Genomic DNA, 18,338 nt, shown 5'->3' with positions numbered 1-18,338 from the left:
CTTTATTGCAAAGGTTAAAGTTCACCGTCATGTACAACTAAGGATGAGGTTTTTTCCTCCCTATAAATCCCAAAATTCATGGAATGTGCTGCTTCTTGCAAATTTGAATTATGTAAGTTATGACAGCATAGAGCTGGCTGATGTCATTATGTCACCCTCACTAATCTCTGAAAGTCCCAGTGATCATGGGAGGTTCTTGGGGACAGGGAAAAAAAAGCAAATGCCACTGCTTTCTTCAAGAAGAACAAAAAGGAGAATCCAAGAACCTACAAGGCAGCCAGTCTCACCTCAGACCCTGGGAAAGTGATGTGAATGATTTCCAAACATATGAAGGAGAATAAGGTGTTGGGGAGTAGTGAGGACTGATTTACAAAGTGGAGATTATGCCTCCCTATGATGAGATCATATAAATGACCTGGTGGAGGAAGGGAGAGCAGTGGGTGTTACCTATGTTGGCTTTTAACTCTGTCTCTCCTAACATCTTTGTAGAGAAACTGATAAAATATGTACAAAATCAATGGAGAGTGGGGTAGGTTGAAAACTGACTGAACTGTTGGACTTAAAGGGTTGTGTTCAGAGGCATGAGCTCAAGATTGAGGTCAGTCAATTGTGGTGTAACTCTGGAGTTAGTACTGCATAACATCTTCATTAATGGCCTGGATGATGAGACAGACTGCACCCTTAGCAGATGACACAAAACTGGGAGGAGTAGGTGATACATCTGATGAGTGTGCTGCCACTCAACGGGACTCTGACTAGAGAAATGAGTCAACAGAATCCTTGTAAAGTTCAAGAAAAGAAAATGCCAAGTCTTACACCTGGGAAAAAGAAGTGAAGTACCTGAGGATGGACTGAAACACTATGTCTGATCTTCTTTTTCTTTTGTTGAAGTCCAAGCAATAGAAATCTCTTTTTACCTGCCCTTGTCTCATACAGTATCTGATCCAATAGTTCAGTAAAAGCTGGTGCTGTTCGAACCACTGGTTGACTGTTGTTCCCATTCACCTGTCTGTGACAGTGGGTACTTAGCCAAGGAAGGGCTCTTCAACTTCTGACACTTAGAAGATTGAGCTGAAGACCCTTTTGTCTTAAATACTGTGGATAGAAAACTATGACTTCAGGGGTTGCTGACACTACAGCAGTGCCAAATAAATAGGGCTTTGGATTAGATAATAGAATAGTTTTAAATAGAAGGGAACTTTAAGATAATCTATTTCAAACCACTCCCCACCCCATGCACAATAAACAGAGACATCCTCAGCTGGACCAGGTTCCTCAGAGCCCTGTCCAGATTGCCAGCTTGACCTGGAATGTTTCCAGGGATGAAGTATCCAACACTTCTCTGGGCAAATTGTTCCAGTGTTTCACCACCCACACTGTAAAAAACTTCAGCTTTATAACTAGTTTAAAACTGAACTCTGTCAGTTTAGAACCGTTATCCCTTGTCCTATTGTAACACACCCCGCTAAAAAGTTCATCCCTATCTTTCTTTTAAGCCCCTCCTAATACTAGAAGGCTGCCAGAAAGTGTCTCCAGAGCCTTCTCTTCTCTAGACTGGACAGCCCCAACTCTTTCAGCCTTTATTCATAAGAAGAGGTACTTCAGCCCTGGGATTGTGGCTCTCCCATGGACCAACAGATCCATGTCTTTCCTGTGCTGAGGACCCCACAGCTGGATGCAGTGCTCCAGGTGGAGTCTCACCAGAGCAGAGGGGCAAAATTCTTTTCCTCACAGTTCTGCCCACACTATTTTTGTATTCAGCTCAGGACATGGTTGTTTTTCTGAGCTGCAAGTTGCACACTGCCCATTTGCATCCAGCTTTCCATCCACAAGTATCCTCAAGTCCTTCTCAGCAGGACTACTCTCAATCCATTCATCCCCCAGCCTCTGTTGATACCGGGGGTTGCCTCAGCCCAGGTGCAGCCCTTTGCAGTTGATCTTGTTAAACCTCATGAGATTCCCATGGGTCACTTCTTCAGCTTGTCCAGGTCCCTCTGGATGGCATCCCAACCTTCAGGTGTGGTAACCACACCACTCAGGGTTAGGGTTAAGTGTTGTCTTGGTGTCATCTGCAAACTCGCTGAGGGTGCACTTGGCCCCACCATGGGATCGATGTAGACATTAAACAGCACTGCTGCCAGTACGGACCCCGAGGGACAGCCCTTGACACTGCTCTCCATCTGGGCACTGAGCCACTGAACACTGCCCTCTAGATGTGACCACCCAACCAATTTCTCATCCACCAAACAGTCCACCCATCAAATCCAGATAGACACAGAAAGGGAGTTTAAAACAGGACTGGGACAGACAGAGCCTCAGAATAACAACAATTAAATTATTCCAGTGGTTGCACTTATTTCCTGAGAAAGCACCACCCTAGAAGAAAGACTGCAAGCTAATTAAATTAAAGGATGAACAAGTGGTCCTACAGAATGAACACTCAGACTGATTATAGGCTTAAGAAAAAATACTTTGTTTAAATATGAACTTAAAAATAACTCCAGAGCCTCAAAGCTCAAGCAAATACACCTTTGAAAGTCCCTCTAGTATGAGAAATATGTCCTACCCTTTATATCAGAATTTACTTTTCTGAGCTGGGATTGAATAGATATAAATCACACCTTTGAAGTTTAGCTCTAAGATTTCCAAATACTTTCAGATCTATCTATCTGTGGTTATGACATTAACCAGCACCATAGTCTGTGGTGCAGTTTTCAGTAGAGACACTTCAAATTGTGCTGAAGATAAAAGCTAGTTAAAAAAAAAAAAAAAAAAAAAGAAGAAAAAAGAGAACCTCTACATTTTTTATGCAATACTTCCCAATTGTATTTTTCCATTTCTGCTCAGTCAATTGTGCAGTTATATTCTCTAACAGGGAGGTGAGTCGGGAGTTCTCAGATCCTTGGAGTCAAGTTCTTAACTTGTGATTCAGATCAAGTGCTTCAATAGCTCAGCAGTGGACAAAAAAATCATACACCAAGTGACTGGTTCAGACTGCAGTGAAGAACACTGATGCTGACACTGTGTCCAAAGCACTGTGTCCATTTTGGGGCTCCCCAACACGAGAAAACATGAAAACATGAGGAACCATGAGAAAAATGTTCTTCAGCAGACAACTGCTGAAGAAACCAGAGCACATGATACTGGGAGAGATTCATACAGCTGGACTTGCTTAGCTTGGAGAAAAGAATGATGAAGGGAAATCTTACTCTTTTCTGCAACTATGCAATTGAGGTGGAAGGGAAGAGAGAGCCAGATTCTTCTTGGCTGCACATCATGGGTGAGCAAGAGGGAGTGGACACAACTGAGGGCACAGGACATTCCAGTGAGATGTCAGGAAGTTATTTGTTTTCAAACTCTGGAACAGATTTCCCAGAGAGGCTGTGGAACCTCCAACCTTTAAAATACTAAAAAGGCAACAGGACAAAGCCATGAGCTACCTGCTCTAACTGGACCTGCTTGGCACAGAACATCGGACTTGCAACCCCCAGGAGTCCCTCCCAACCTATGTAATTCTGTGAGTCAAGCAGCTGCTTGAGGCCAGGATTTCCTCAAAGGCTCCAGAGGCTATACCAGCTCACAGCAGTATCTGTACCTACCACCTTCTCACCTCCCAGTGCATTTTTCCTTCAGCTTGGCTGGCACTAATGCAAATGGAGCAGTGAAATGACCCAGATTAAAAAGAGGATTGCAAAAAAGGGAGAAAGCTTTCTTAGGTAACTAAACAACTAAACTGCCCTGAGATGGTTCAGGCTGTGCTTTTGCACTGCACAAGCTGTTGTACACACTGTGGTAGAGGTTCAAAATGAATATTGTCCAGAGAAGGTCCTAAAGATCATTTATCCAAAAATAATGCCACAGTTAAAATTTTTCCTATTTCTCCTGTTTTAATAAATGTTAGTTTCATCTTTTTCTCAGCCATTTACACCAATGCAAGATTATTCTGACAATACAACCATAGAGAAATAGAGTAACACAAATAACTGACCTCCTAAAGTGGGTATTACCAACTCCATACTAATAAACATAAAACTAACTTCAGTATCATTAAAGGACTAATTTCACAGAAGAATTACAGTGGGGAAATTTGTTGCAAAGATTCCCAGGCTACTACTAATTCAGCTTAGCCCAAGAAAGAAAAAGGTTTCTGCAGCTTGTGATTTCTTCTTATTGAGTAATAAACAGCACAATATAATAATATCTGCTGAAGAGATCATATAGATGTGGTATTTCAGCTGTGAAAACTGGGTGCATTCATTATTGTTACAGTGAAAAATATTTAGAAATATGTAAACAGGCAGGACCCCCTAATCTCATTTTGATTGATAGATCATTTTCTCCTCACATACTGTGATCTTCAGCTTGTTCTGAGGATCAGTGGTAACTCCCAAATTATCTTGAAAGTTTAAATTTCTCAGAATTCTTGTTTGGGGAATGTTCAGTGGTTTACAACTTACCCTCTTTAGGCATGCACACATCAAAACAAATCCCCATAACCTGTTCAAGAGTAAATATTATTTTGAAAACCATTAGTAAGGAAGGCTTGGGTAATAAAGAAGGAAACTATTAGGTGTCATACTCTCCTTCCTTCACCCTGTTATTTTTGTAATTGATTTAGGTGTCAATCTACACAAGTAATTACAAACACTCATGCTTTCTTCTTAATATAAAGTTATTGGCTACTTGGCACTCAAGCTGTTTCCTCTAAATGCCTCCCCATGTCCTAGACCAGACACACATCTTCAGTGTTTTCTGATTCTCCAGCATCTGCCTATGTAACTATTGATAGGTTAACCTACACTGCCTGTAAACACACACAGTCAGCTACTGGCTATATTATGTTCTCTTTCTTTGTAATCATACATTATTTTCTGTATTACCCTATACTAAATATTACAGTTAACCTAGACTTTTGTAGTCCTAAACAGTAACTTTACATTAGTTTAGTTTAAAACCTTTCATGAAGCCTGAGATTACTCTTTCTACATTTGTGGACAAAGCATACACCTCGCAATATGACAGCAATCAATTCAAACTGAGGAGAGGATAGGCAGAGATGGGACTTGTTGAGGACTAAAGCATAATTTAATACAAAAAAGCATGAGCTAATACTGTCTTTTCCCACCTTTCAGCAACTGTTTCACTAGTTGGTGCCAAGATAACAATACACCGGTAACAGTATTTATTCCACTTACAGGTGGCACACTCACACTTTCAATGAAACAGTCCCTAGGCTGTTGTACATTTCCAACACCTTTGTGAAATTGGTGTCCTGTTTTGGGAAGAGGTTTCTGCTCACTTGCCCATACTCTGGTTAACAGCAGCAATCCTGACATTACTAGGCTGGAAGATGTATAAGCTGCTGTTAAGGGGATGCAGCTGACAACCACAGTGAGATACAGGTGTCCTTTCCTTCTGACCCAGTCAAAGAAGAATACAGTAAGACTGGACAACACACCAGTGGGTCTCAGGACCCATTTTAAGATGCTTTCAACTACCAGGGCTGCCAGAATCAGATCTGAAGATCCATCTCTGTATGTTCCATTGCACAGTTACTTAGCAGTGCTTACTTCTGCCATTTTCAGCAAAGCTTATGATCTAGCTGCATACTGTCACTTGTTCAAGACAAAAAAGTCCCAGTGTCAGAGTTGCTGCAAGACACTCTCTGCTCAGCCACCTGCTGCAACAGCTTGTTATTAACATCCAAATGTATTCCAGAGCAACCTGGCGAGGCAAGTTGGGATAGTCACTGTCCAGTGGGTAAAAAGGCAGCAAGGTCTTCCACACCTTTTCAAGGTCTTGGGCTTGACAAGTCTTCAAGACTACAGCTTTAATCACTGTAGTGTCTCTATACATTTTCAAGAGGGGGGGGTGGATCTTTCTACCGGGTCAGGCAGCAAAAGACTAAAATTCTTCTCAGAAACCTCTTTAATGCTCCTGTCTCCACCCTCCACCACTGTCTACTACAGTTAGTTTCAATGTCTTGTGAGTCAAAAGCTGTTACCTCAAGCCCTGTGCAGCACTTTGCTTTCCTCTCCAACCACGGAGGCTAAACATAGTCCCCACAGTGTCCTGTCACTGTCTGGAGGACTGTCACAAGGCTGAATCCTCCCTGACAGCCAGCACCACTGATAGTGGAACATTTATAAGCTGCACAGTTCTGGGTGTCCCACGGGGATCCTTCAGTATTTCTGCTGCTCTTTTGTGTACTTCCTCCAGTTGCCAACAGCAGTATCCATCGTGTGTTGCTGCCGGAGCCAGAGGTGCACCTAAGACCATACTAACATGCTTTAATCAGCTGCTTCTTTAAGAAGAAGGTAACCTACTTTGAAAACCCTAAAAAAAATCTCAAGTATTTCCATTATTGGCAATACTTATTGCAGACTTGGGCACCTCAGAGTCCCTGAAAGCCAGGACTAGAAAATTCCTACCGAGATGCTGAGGTGCTCTGATTGCTCCCGCATGTCAAGACCTGTTTGGTTTTTAGTTTGTCTGCTCCCCCCAGAGGCCAAGCACACAAAGACATTTAGCTGATTTATTCCTCAACTGGGAATAAAATTCATTAATTTAACCATAACAAAGAATAGGGCTGATTAAGGAATGCAGGTGCTGGTGACCACAGAAGAGACTCCTACTCCATCACATCCTAGACACACAATGACAAGCCACCCACTTTTGCAAGAGGGAAATATGAGTGCCTACAAAACACAGTCAAGGGGCTTCAAAAGAGAATTTACTGCTAAGCAAGTGATGCAATAAGAGGCCCCAAAGCCTCTGTCAGCTTCTGCTGAAGCTTTCCTTCCTTGAGCTGGCAGCCTGGATATAACTGAAACTGCTGTGCAAGTGTCCTCTCTACAAACACAGAAAAAACATGAAGAACATCTCATATGTCAGACAACAGTCTCATCTGTGCATTTTTTGAAAGTATTTTTTGTCCCACTAAACTAGTTGCAATTACTAAATGAAGGTCTAAACTAGTTGCAATTACTAACTGAAGGTACTCACAGTTTTCACGTTATCGCTTTATTTGGCTGTGATTACATTTTATAATCACAACATTGAACTCTTGCAATCTGATGGGCAAGATAGCACAAGCTATAACCTGAATTAATCAATGGGAGCTCTGATTCTTGCTTGTTGTGATTAAAAATGTAACAAAGCCAAGGCATTCTCCCTTACTTCTCTCTCCTTCTCCAAAAGGAAGGGCAATCACAGCCTGAGAAGGAACTTCTGGACTAACTTTTGCAATAAAATGAGGAAGTACTGCCAACAGCTACCTGCAGAAAAGCCAGCCATGGGCCTCAAGTTTAAAGGGATGAATAAAGCTGCACTCACATGACAATTATTTCAGATAATACTTCCCTCTTCTCACACATCTTCCAACAAGCTAAACTAAATTTTAAGTCCTCTTCTATGAAGCAGTCAACCTGCCTGTAGGACAGTGTCCACAGATGAAAAGCTAAGTCCTCCAGGGAACCATAGGATAACTCAAATACCCTGATAGTCATATCCAGTCACAGCAAATAATTATGGATTAGACTGGAGCCTTCTCAACTGCAGGAACAGTTGACACACCAGCTCACCTGAGAGCAGGACTTACCATATGGCCAGAGGGTCTGAGGGAGCAGCAGTCCCAGCATTATTTCACACACAGAGATGCCACCAATCCTACCAGTTTATCATGAAGAACCTGGTGGGAGTGTGGCTGGATACCACACAGAGCAACCTGCCAGCCTTGGTCATCAGCTCGCTGACATTCATGGACACCACCCAAAGGACAGAGCAATCTCTGAGTGTGTGTATAATATGGTACCACATATATGAGATTAATGGCATGTATCACATATCTGTATGGCACTAGCACACAGTACCTCAGACGTGCATGCTGGCACATGCAGAGCACAGCCATGACACAACCCATCAGCAGGAACAAATAAATGGCACAGAGCTCAGCAGTCATGGGTTACCAGCTCCTCCTCTTCAGAAGGGAATGGGAGGTTGTTTCTCATAAACTTTTTTTCAGTTGCTGTGTCTGGACTATATCTAAGGATTAGGGCGGAAAAGATTAGGGCTGTCCAAGCAAATGCACAGTTGCTCCTATTGTAAGGTGAAGGGACAAGATTTGGAACAACGGACAAAAATAATTTTTCAAAATGTTAATCACAGAGAAAACCTCGAAGCGGAAAACAGAGAACTCCAAGTTTATACTTTACTGTGGGGGATTAATTTTTGTATCCCTGCTTTCAATTTTGCACTCTAGGGAAAAAGCCAGCAGCAGTTCTCACACTTACACAAGAATAATTAAAAATTTATCTAGGAAATACTTTTACAGATGGAGCACTTTTCATAGCTTTAGAGTCAGCAACCTTGCAATCCTCTAGCTGGCAGCTGTTGTTGTACCACAGTTCTCTGAAAAGAGACAGAGGAAAGACAGCTTCTTGTGCAAGCTGTTTTTCCAGCCCCTAAGGAAAAAGAGGCAAGAGGGACGATATCAAGCTGCCCAAGTTGGACTGTGAAGGGAGCTTTAGCAGAGGACAGAGAAACAAAGTGACCAGGAGTACTCAAGAAGGCAATACAGCCCAGCTTAGGAGTAGAAACCTAATGGTGTTAAGCTGGTGTACTAGTAAGAAATTAATAGTTAAGTAAAAAATTTCCTTAAAATCTGTAATTTAGGTTGAAGCCGGGAGCAATGAAGGTTGGAAGGAACCTCAGGGCAAACCACAACTGATTCTGACAGGAACAGTTTCATCTCTGACCCACAGCTGAGGTCTGTGTTATACTGAGAGCTGCTGTACTCCCCACAGCAGCAGTGTGTACGTGTTTCCCTTACCACTGACCATGCCCTTACATTTCCCATACAGAAGATCAGATTTGGCAGGTACAGTTCCCACAATATCTGAATCTTCAGTACCCATTCCCAGCAATTTAATCACTAACCTTCCTGATGGTACAACTGAAAGGACAGACACCTACTGCACTTGGATCTCAAGAAATCTGAGAGCTTTTAACCATTTTCAGAGCTGCTTATGGCTTGCTGAATACAATGAGGAAACCAATGAGCTTAGGAGTGGTTTATAAGCCTTATTCTGAAACATGACATCATTTATGTTCCTTCACAATTGAACCTTTCAGACATACAAAGACAGTAAATTGAGACATTTAAGATCAGTTGAGTAAGAATGCTGCACTGGTAGTATCTTTCCCTCATTATTTACCAACTTTTTACAGTTGTAATATAAATAGTTAAAATCCACTAAATATTTGGCAAAATTACTTAATATTAAAAAAATATTATTCCTAGAGGAGGGTACCTGATCCATATAAGAAAAATAGACACTGTAATGAAATAAAAAGTGAAAGAGAAGACATTTTGACAAAAATTCTGGATGTTTAAATCTCCTTAAAAAAACATGTAAAGCAAAGAGGCCACTCCGTATTTAAAGCCATTTTGTTTTTATCTATTGGGGTAGTCACTTTACATCATACCAAAAAGACTGTATAAGGAATACAAGTTTCAAGAACCAAATCTTTATGGCACAAAAGGAATTTTTCCATTAACCTGCTTTCAGAGTTGTTAAACACATTATTAAAGACAAAGACACTAAGGCTACTACAAAATAATATTTGCATGATGATGTTAGTCTTTATTCAGTTTCTCAACTGACTCCTCCAGTCTGAAGGTGGACAGGAATCTTTCCAGTAGTCTGTTTCATTGATTTATTCTGGATGAAAAGATTCTTTATACTTTTGACACAAACTTATTTTCTTATTTATATTGTTACTCAAAGTTCACATAAGCTTTTATGCCGCACCTTACAATGTATGGAATTTCAGATTAAAATAAAACTCTACTCTTAACATAACCTTTTATATAATGTAAAAATATTCTACATGTTTAACATATTAAGAATGTTAAGCATTTACTTTGGGGAAAACCTATTTTATGCATTTATCAAGTACAAACCCAACTGTGAAGGCTTTGCATTTGTCTCCCTGTTCAGTCGGGTGCCACCCAGTGTTCATTGTTTGCAGCCGCAGCTCGGCCACTGCACCAACCGCAGTTTCCAAAAATTGCAAATTTGAGATGCTGCTTACTTTTCATCTTTACTTCTCCCCCACCCCTCCCTCCACCATGGAAAATTTACATCTTTGAAATAATGAGTGTTTTTAATTATCAAAATCAGTATAAAAATAGCAGCATGCTACTAGATGCGAAAAGCAGATTCATCATGCATTGTAAGTTTAAATGCAGATTTCTGCCTTCCTCTTATATTATCAAAATTTTTTTTAAAGTTAACATCAAGGCAAGGGGTATAAGGACAGACACTGCATAGTATGATTTGATACTAATCTGAACTGGGTTATTTGCCTTTAATCAAAATCCATGATAATTACAGGGTAAACAATTTTTATTTCAAAATACAGGTTTAACTGGAATTGTAGTGATGAAAGCAGAAGAGGGAAAAATGCAGTCTTTTACAACCCATGTCACTGTATCTCACTTACATCCAGAGATAGAAGATCTAATTGGTGAAGAGACAAAATATTTGTGGCATGTCATTGAACCTTTGTGATAATCCAGCGTTATCCATTTCTAAAGAAATATAAATACTTTAAAACAAACATTGAAAATAAATCCTTTTGATGTAACAAACTACACTCTTTACTGAGAATTTTCAGTCTTCTTAAAAGTAAGGGACTTCACCCAAAAAATAATTGAAGTATCAATGTAGAACAATCCTTGGAGGGAAAAGGTTGGAATGTAAACCTCTGTTCCAAATTAGATCTGAAAAGCAAAAACACCACACCATGTATTTCATCCAAGTGTATTATTCAGCATTTCCCAAGCAACACTTTTAAATAGTTCCTTTTACAGTTCAACAGGGGACTTCCTGAACTCAGCACAGTCCTGGTTTTGCCTCAGCTCATACCCTGTTTTCTTAACACATGAACTATTAAATAATTACTCCCTGCTTTTGTCCCCACCAGCCCTGTGACGATACTATGGCCATGCAGGTGAGCAATTCTGCATACCCACAGTATCTGCAATAAAATAATACATCACTAGGACAGCCATAAATTAGCCCATGATTCTCAAAGACAAAAATAAGACCGAATTTGAGAGTCACTCCCCTAAGCAGTAATTTTCCAATCATTCTACTGATATAAAAAACAAAGGAAAGGCTCCACCGAGTTCCTCCTGTTAACAATGACCTTGGAAGCTGCCCTTCATTCCAGATACATGACAGTGATCACCAGAGAGGTTACTCACATCTCTTTTTTACATATTTTACTTTCTTAAAGCATGATATTAATATTTTATTGAAGAGCTGCCAAAGTTTAAAAACAATCATAGCTACTCACTTAACCCCACACACAGATCCATTACTTTGTAAATTTGTACAGCTACTTATCTCTTTGATGTCTTGGAATAGCCTCATTATTAAAAGCATGCAGTACTAGTTTTTCTAGCTTCAACGAGCTAAATCTTCAGTAAGCTCAACCACTGACAGGCCCAAAGTGAAATTTTCAAAAGTCTGAAGAAAAATTCCTCAGCATTTTGATATTTTTAAAATACTTTATCTAAAGAATCATATATTGAGAACCTCAAAAAAGCCAGAATAATGTAAGCGTTTTAAAAGAATTAGTCATATTATTAACTCAGAGAGAGAGAGGACTAAAAAGATGAAGAATTAAAGCATAATAGTACTCTTAGAACTGTCTATCCAATTAAGTTAATTCACTGGTTCAGTAAGTTACTACTTATCCTCTCAGCCAGCTGACCCTGCACACATTCATCTCTCAGCTGTAAATTAAAGTGCATCAACTTAGAAAACATTGCACAGTAGATTCTACTTCTGCAATTTATTATAAAATTTGAGTTGATTAAAAAAAAAAAGTGACTACTATAATCTCACAGTGTGCATGACCAATTACTACAGTTTAGTGGTAAGCAGTAACACAAGTGACTGTGACAGTCAGGATTACTAAGATGCAGCTTTTTGTAATTTTTATGTAAACAAAAATGAAGACTTAAAACCTTTGTTTTTTTAAAAACAATTATTTCTGCAGTTCTGGTGGGAGAGCAAGGCTGTTAAACTGACAGAGGAATAGGGCAGGGTCAAACGACTGATTTTCATTTAGGCACCTTCAGACTGCTCTCCATGTGTGTTTTAGCAGCAATGACACCAAGTGTAGCATGTGTTTAGAGGCCAGCTTGTGAATGACTGTGGGACAGGAGAGAGGACAGAAAGCTGGCACATACTTGCACCACACCATTTCCTGAGACAGCCCCTGAGGAGCAAAGCTCTCCTGAACAGCATTCATACAAGAATGTACTCCTTGCTGTAGAATTAACAGTAACAGCTTATCACCAAAGATTATGGCTTCAAGCATATGACAAAAATACACATTTACTACTTACATCATCAATATCTTCATCATCATCTCCGATATCATCAAACTGGATTTCATCATCATCTCCAGGACCAAATGTGTCTGTTTCATTGATTTTAGCTGTAAGGGAATTTAGAGAAGTTAAGGAGTGCACTCACACTGTGCCAAGACAGACTGAGTACTCTTGTCCAACATGAACTTCCAACTTGAAGTGAAAAGATTCTTACCATGTTCTGGAAGCTCCCCATATGCTTTCAGGCTTCTGGCTTCATCTGCATTGTATTTTAGAATAACATCAGCCTTGTTATCCTAAAGAAGAATTTATTAAAATGTATTAGTCATATATGAAGGAAAAATAAAACTATTAACCTCAGCAGACTGCATTATTTACAGTGGATTAACACCTATAACATTTATAAAAGAACATGTTGTTCTTCCTTCCCCTCCAGTTTCTATAAATGTGAAAAAAACACATTGGAGTATTTTAATTTCTTCTGAGATAACTTCATTATTTACAATTACAAGTAATTTATAGATTCATAGAATGGTTTGAATTGGAAGGAATCTTAAAGATCATCTAGTTCCAACTCCACTGCCAGGGGATTGGAACACCTTCCACTAAACCAGGGTGCTCAATCTGGCATTGAACACAGCCAGGGATGGGGCATCCACAACTTCCCTGGGCAACACGATAAAAGAGAATTTGAGACAAACGAGAAACGTTGAGAATTCATCAACCTAGCAAGTTCAGTTTCATGTTTTGAAATTAACCTTTCTTCACACGATACATAGAGTGAGGTGTTTGATGATCAATCAGGAATCACAGAGTCACTGGGCTGGAAGAGACCTTTAAGATTGAGTCCAAACCACGCCCTAACAACTCAATTAAACCATGGCACCGAGTGCCACATCCAGTATTTTTTAAAACATACCCAGGGATGATGATTCCACCACCTCCCCAGGCAGACAATTCCAGTATTTTATCACTCCTTCCGTAAGAAACCCTTTTTTTAATACCCAACCTATATTTCCCTTGGCAAAGTCAAAACATAAAATTCTTAGTTTTAAGTACTTTAATATATACGGTATATTACAGTATCTTTAATATTTCATAAACCTAATGCACATTTCAGAAGCAGAATCTATCTTCAACAACTGATGACAAGACTAACATTCATGAAAGGCATTCACCTAATGAAAACTTGACAACTGTTTCCCATTACTGCTTATATTATGTAAAGTTATACCACTTCATTTTTGGAAATTTAAATACAAACTAATTTCTGATCAATTTGTCAGTTAAGGTAAAAGCTTAAACAACAAGGATCTAAAATTCTGATTACCAAAAATTCTAATTATAACGATAAAATGTTTGGTACTGGACTCAATCTCCCTTTGTACCACAGGATGCAAGCACCAAACAGCTACATTTGGAGAAATAAAGGTCAAGCTATGACAATAAGCACCCTCACTCACACACTCACAAAGTCTCAGGGTGCAATTTAGAAGAACAAGCCGAACCAGAATTTGTCTACTCATTACAATCTTCCTGTAGTACAAGGAAATTAAAAATCATGATTTAGCATAAGTAAATACAAATGCAAAGTTAGACAGGAACTCCCTCACAATACCTGCTGCAATTTAACAGTAAATAAAGCTACTTGTAAGATACTCCTTATAGTGGCATATAATACTGAATTTTTACCTGGTAGTCTCTTAAGCCAATCAATATAATATCAGATGTATTTATCCAGACCTGAAGGAGAAAAAAAGGTGTTACAGAAATTCAACTTCTGTTGTATAACACAAGAACCAAACAGCATATTTAGATTTATGGAGAGACATAAAACATTTCACTATAGCCACCACCTTTATTTTCTATCCAGTATGCTACAAATATCCAATTTAATGTTTTAACAGCAAATCCAAGGTCATAAATACTCATAGTTACATTATTTTTACATGTTATGGAGCTATTATAGAATAATCAAATTTATTTGAAGAGCAACAAGGTTGTTATTAAGCCTTAACATCTGAGAAAACAGAAAGAATGCATCAAGGCACCAGTTCTGAACTCTGTGAACTGACCTCCACGGCCAAAATTAAAGAAAAACCTGATCAAGGGAGTGATGGACAAGAACAGTGAAGAGCACAAGAAAATTAACCGAGTTGTTTCTAGAAACTATGTTAACCAGAAATCTGCAGAACAGGATATGCTTTTAAATGTACAAGGTGGTTCTACGTGGGTTTTATCCCACATACGCTTGGTTTTTTTGGAGACTGAACTCGTTTCAGTTGGAATTTCCTTTCTTTAAAACATAAGGAATATATAAATGGTGCTTTTTGTAGCAAGAAATTAATTCTGCAGCACTTAGTGTTTATTTATGCACATTCTCCACTACCTTCAACAGTTTCTTACAGGCAGCTATAGCACTGGTTACGCTGATCCCAAGACATGAGCATTCACTGCTGTCCAAAAAATGGAACAATGTAGAATGAGGACAGTGAATGTTTGTTTTCATTGGAAACAGACTGAGGGACCTCCTCCTTACCATACACCAGCCAAGGACAGAAAGGTGTAACACTTGACAAGGGCCAGAGGGGACACCAAAGTTAAGAATGCAAACACACCTGGGATCCCTGAAGGTACAAATCTTTGCAGATTAGCTTTCAACAGAAATATTTTGGGAACTGATGAAGTGGACAATGGAACAATGGCATTGGAAGTGTATTTTCTAAATACTCACCAAGTTCCCCACATGCAATTAGGGAGATTTTTATTATTTTATATACGTAAAATTTTATAGAATATGAAAAACTTGTATTTCATAAGCAGCTGAAAAAAACTTCCCCTGAAATATATACACTGAAAGGCAGCCCTTCAACTGTCAGCTTCCCCCAAGAGCCAAAGACCACCTGTTCTTGTGCCAGCAATGGAAACAGAAGGACAGACTAGTTTACTATCAAAAAAAGTAGTTTAAGGTATTATGTGCAGTAGGAATATTCATTTTTGTAACAAGCTACGTATGTAAATTTTTACAATTACGTATCATGCACAATGTCACTGTTTCCTATTGCAATGCTTCAGAATTACCTTTTTTCTTAGCTTCCCTCTAATATGACATAACCTCTTCACACCGTCAAAACATAATGCCTCCAGTCTTCCATTGCCTAACATCTTGATCACCTGGGCATATTCTAAAAGAGATGGTAACATATAGAAACACAAAATCATTTAGGCTGGAAAAGATCTTTAAGATTAACAAGCACAATCATTAACCCAGCACGGTTAAGTCCACTGCTGAGACATGTCCCAAAGCACCACAGAGCAAAACTTCTCAACAAATCCAGCTTCAAAACACAACCAGTAACATTTCCATTGTAACCCAAATTTGCTGTAACATTTTATCAAACATGAAATGCTGAGAGGAGCTTCAAGCACCCACACAGGCTGCTGAATGTATCACAGTTTTGTATTACTGTTGATGTTAACATTTTCAAATACCGCTCTTTTTTGGTTGCATCCACCCTTTTGCTCCCTCTGAAATATTACAGAAAATCTCAGAGCCACTGAGTCACACTCAGAGTCTGAAAGTTTATGACAACATCACAGGACCTGTCCTAAAGGACAACATCTCAGTGCTGTCACTGAGGGAGGAGAAAGCTGAACACCCTGTATAACCACCCACTGAGACTCTGAATCCCTCTTGCACCCTACTGTCCTTGAAAGGACACAACCTGCTGTTACCAGACACTGTCTAGAAGGTAACCAGCAGACTTCAGCTGAGGTCTATGAAGCACCTCTCCAACACCTACCCTCAATCTCTTCACCTTGTATTTCATCTTCTCCCTCACCAAGCTGCAGAAATCACATACTGGAGAACTTCACACAAGTTAGATAGTCCAATGAACCACGAGACTGTTCATAACTGAGAATAATGTTTCATTAAATAGATTTTGTTTGGGAGATGTAAAGGATTTTAAGTTTCAGATGTACATAAAAATGAACTCCTTTTCTGCTTACAACCAACACAAAATACCAGAAATTTGTTCAGTGGCACTTCTTCTACAGTGATTTAAATCACTGTACCTTTCCCATATTTCTAACAAACCACCTGATTATTTGGTTACCAGGAAAGCACTTGCATTATGTGAGCAACCACCAGAGTGTGATGCACAAGACAGGGTGAGCTGAAAGGGAGGTGAGCTCACTGTCACCAAAGGCAGGGCAGATCCCAGTCATCCCCTGGCTGAACTCTCTTGGGCCTTACTTCACCTGACAGCATCCCACCTACTGCTCCTGTTTTAATAACTTAGACTTCCAGCCCAGGAGCCAACTGAACCAAACCATTAGGGGACAGAACAGTGAGATGAGCTGCTCTGCCATATCGGTGACTTTGGGGAGCTCAGCAAAGGATCCAAGAGATATGAGAGTCCATATAAAACACAAAGTGGGACTGCGCATCCCAGGGACAACTACTGGCAAAACAGAACCACATCTGCTAAGCCAGCTGCTCACAGACCCTCACAGAAAGCTATCAAGAGGTTTCTAGGGAATGCTTAAGTGCTGTTTTACACAGAGCATTGCACTAAGGTCAAGAAGAGAGAAACTTCATTCTTAAGTGGTGAAGCTATTGAAATTTCCCTTCTCCTACTGTCTTTCTCTTACACTCAATATGTCACTTGGAATTCAAACACAACTCAAATAATACCTCTCTATATTCTGTCACTTACAGTATATGACTGAAAACAAGGACATTGCCATACTATAGTTAAAAACTCACCTTGCCCATCTTCTTTGAACACCAGTTCTCTTTTTTCTGATTCATTCTCATTCTTACCTCGTCGCCTGTTTTTACCTCCTTTGCCTAAATTAAAAGTTGGAGAAGTAAAAAGCATGTGTTACTGTTTCTAGATACAGTGAGTGAAAAAAATCAGAATTAAGAAGATTTTTATGCTTGTACTCTATATGGCTCTTTTAAGTATATGACCCACAACTATATTTTTTTTGCTTACTTTCAAGTCTAAATTTTTAGCGGAGTATTAACAAAGTAACTAAACATTAGACTCTCCACTGTTTAGAATGTCCTGGTTGCTCTGGAGTGACAGCAGCCTTCAAAAAAGATTTTCAGAAGATGGCCATTTTCAGTTTCTGTAGTCCCTGCTACCAAATACCTCAAAAATAACGGTGGAATAGCCTGATACACGTAATCATCAAAAGCAGATGAATAATTTCAGTTACTATGGTGCTGAAATCCCTAAAATACTCAAGAGGAAGCTTACGCTCCAAGTGAAGCTGCCCTTTTTAAAAGGCACACACGTGGCATCAGGATTAGATGCTCTTTACAAGGAGCATAAGAGCAGCTCATACTTGCCCCGCTGTTAAAATCTGCTGCTCCCTTCCCCTCACGGTTTCTGCGTTTCTTTTCCGGGGTAAGAAAGCAGGGAAGCGGCCGCAGCACTGCCCAGCGAGGGCGCGGAGGGGCCCGGCCGCCTCCTCGGCAGGGCCGCTCCTGACAAGCGAGCCGCGGGCCGGGCCTCCCGCTCCCGGCCGGGCCTCAGCGGCCTCCGACCCTCGCCCGGCAGGCGGAACCTGCCCGGGGCCCCGCCGGGGCGGCGGGAGGGCCTCTCCGCCCGCGGGCTCCGGGCTCCGGAGGAGCACACGTGAGGGGCCCCCGGGCCTGCCCTGCGCGACCGCGCCCGGGCCCGGCCGCGCCGCCGCGGGCTCGGCGAAGGGAAGGGCGACTTACCTTTATTCTTAGGCATGGCGCCGAACGCTCCGCCGCGGAGGGGCTGCGGGAGGGGCGGCGGGAGGGGCTCCGGGCGGGGGCGGCGGTTCGGGCTCGGCGGCGGCTCCGGGCGGGACCAGCGGCGGGGCCGGGGCTGCGCGGGCTCGTGCGCTGCGCTCCGGCCGCTGCCGACCCGGCCACAGCGCCCCCCCT

At 40.7% G+C, this 18,338-nt stretch overlaps 1 protein-coding gene and 1 long non-coding RNA gene across 6 annotated transcripts in view; one reads left to right on the top strand and one right to left on the bottom strand.

Annotated features, from left to right (window-relative positions):
- LOC147653975 (uncharacterized) overlaps positions 1-10,623 on the top strand; it is a 22,098-nt gene extending 11,475 nt beyond the window's left edge. For 2 of the 5 annotated variants that reach the window (XR_015284168.1, XR_015284162.1), the window contains exon 5: positions 7,201-9,860. This is a non-coding gene — a long non-coding RNA (uncharacterized LOC147653975). Of the gene's footprint in view, positions 1-7,200 lie in introns of all 5 variants that reach the window. The other 3 variants (XR_015284164.1, XR_015284167.1, XR_015284163.1) reach the window with 3 other exon arrangements.
- Positions 9,437-18,338, bottom strand: EIF1AX (eukaryotic translation initiation factor 1A X-linked). Its single transcript, XM_086879935.1, has 7 exons — positions 18,147-18,338; positions 17,181-17,264; positions 15,491-15,594; positions 14,102-14,152; positions 12,624-12,705; positions 12,425-12,516; positions 9,437-10,786 (listed from the first exon to the last, which is right to left on the bottom strand). Exons 1-7 carry the CDS (start codon positions 18,160-18,162, stop codon positions 10,781-10,783), a joined length of 435 nt encoding a protein of 144 aa, XP_086736061.1. The 5' UTR covers positions 18,163-18,338; the 3' UTR covers positions 9,437-10,780.

The sequence above is a fragment of the Cyanistes caeruleus genome, chromosome 3, assembly GCF_971803275.1.
Source record: "Cyanistes caeruleus chromosome 3, bCyaCae1.hap1.1, whole genome shotgun sequence".
NCBI classification, from domain to species: domain Eukaryota; kingdom Metazoa; phylum Chordata; class Aves; order Passeriformes; family Paridae; genus Cyanistes; species Cyanistes caeruleus.
This window is presented reverse-complemented; position numbering and strand designations above follow the sequence as displayed.

Coding starts and splice junctions, on each gene's coding strand:
- EIF1AX (XM_086879935.1), bottom strand. Junction 14,153..15,490: donor GAGGGAAGCTAAGAAAAAAG/GTAATTCTGAAG, acceptor TTTCTCCTTCAG/GTCTGGATAAATACATCTGA. Junction 12,517..12,623: donor TGGGGAGCTTCCAGAACATG/GTAAGAATCTTT, acceptor ATTCCCTTACAG/CTAAAATCAATGAAACAGAC.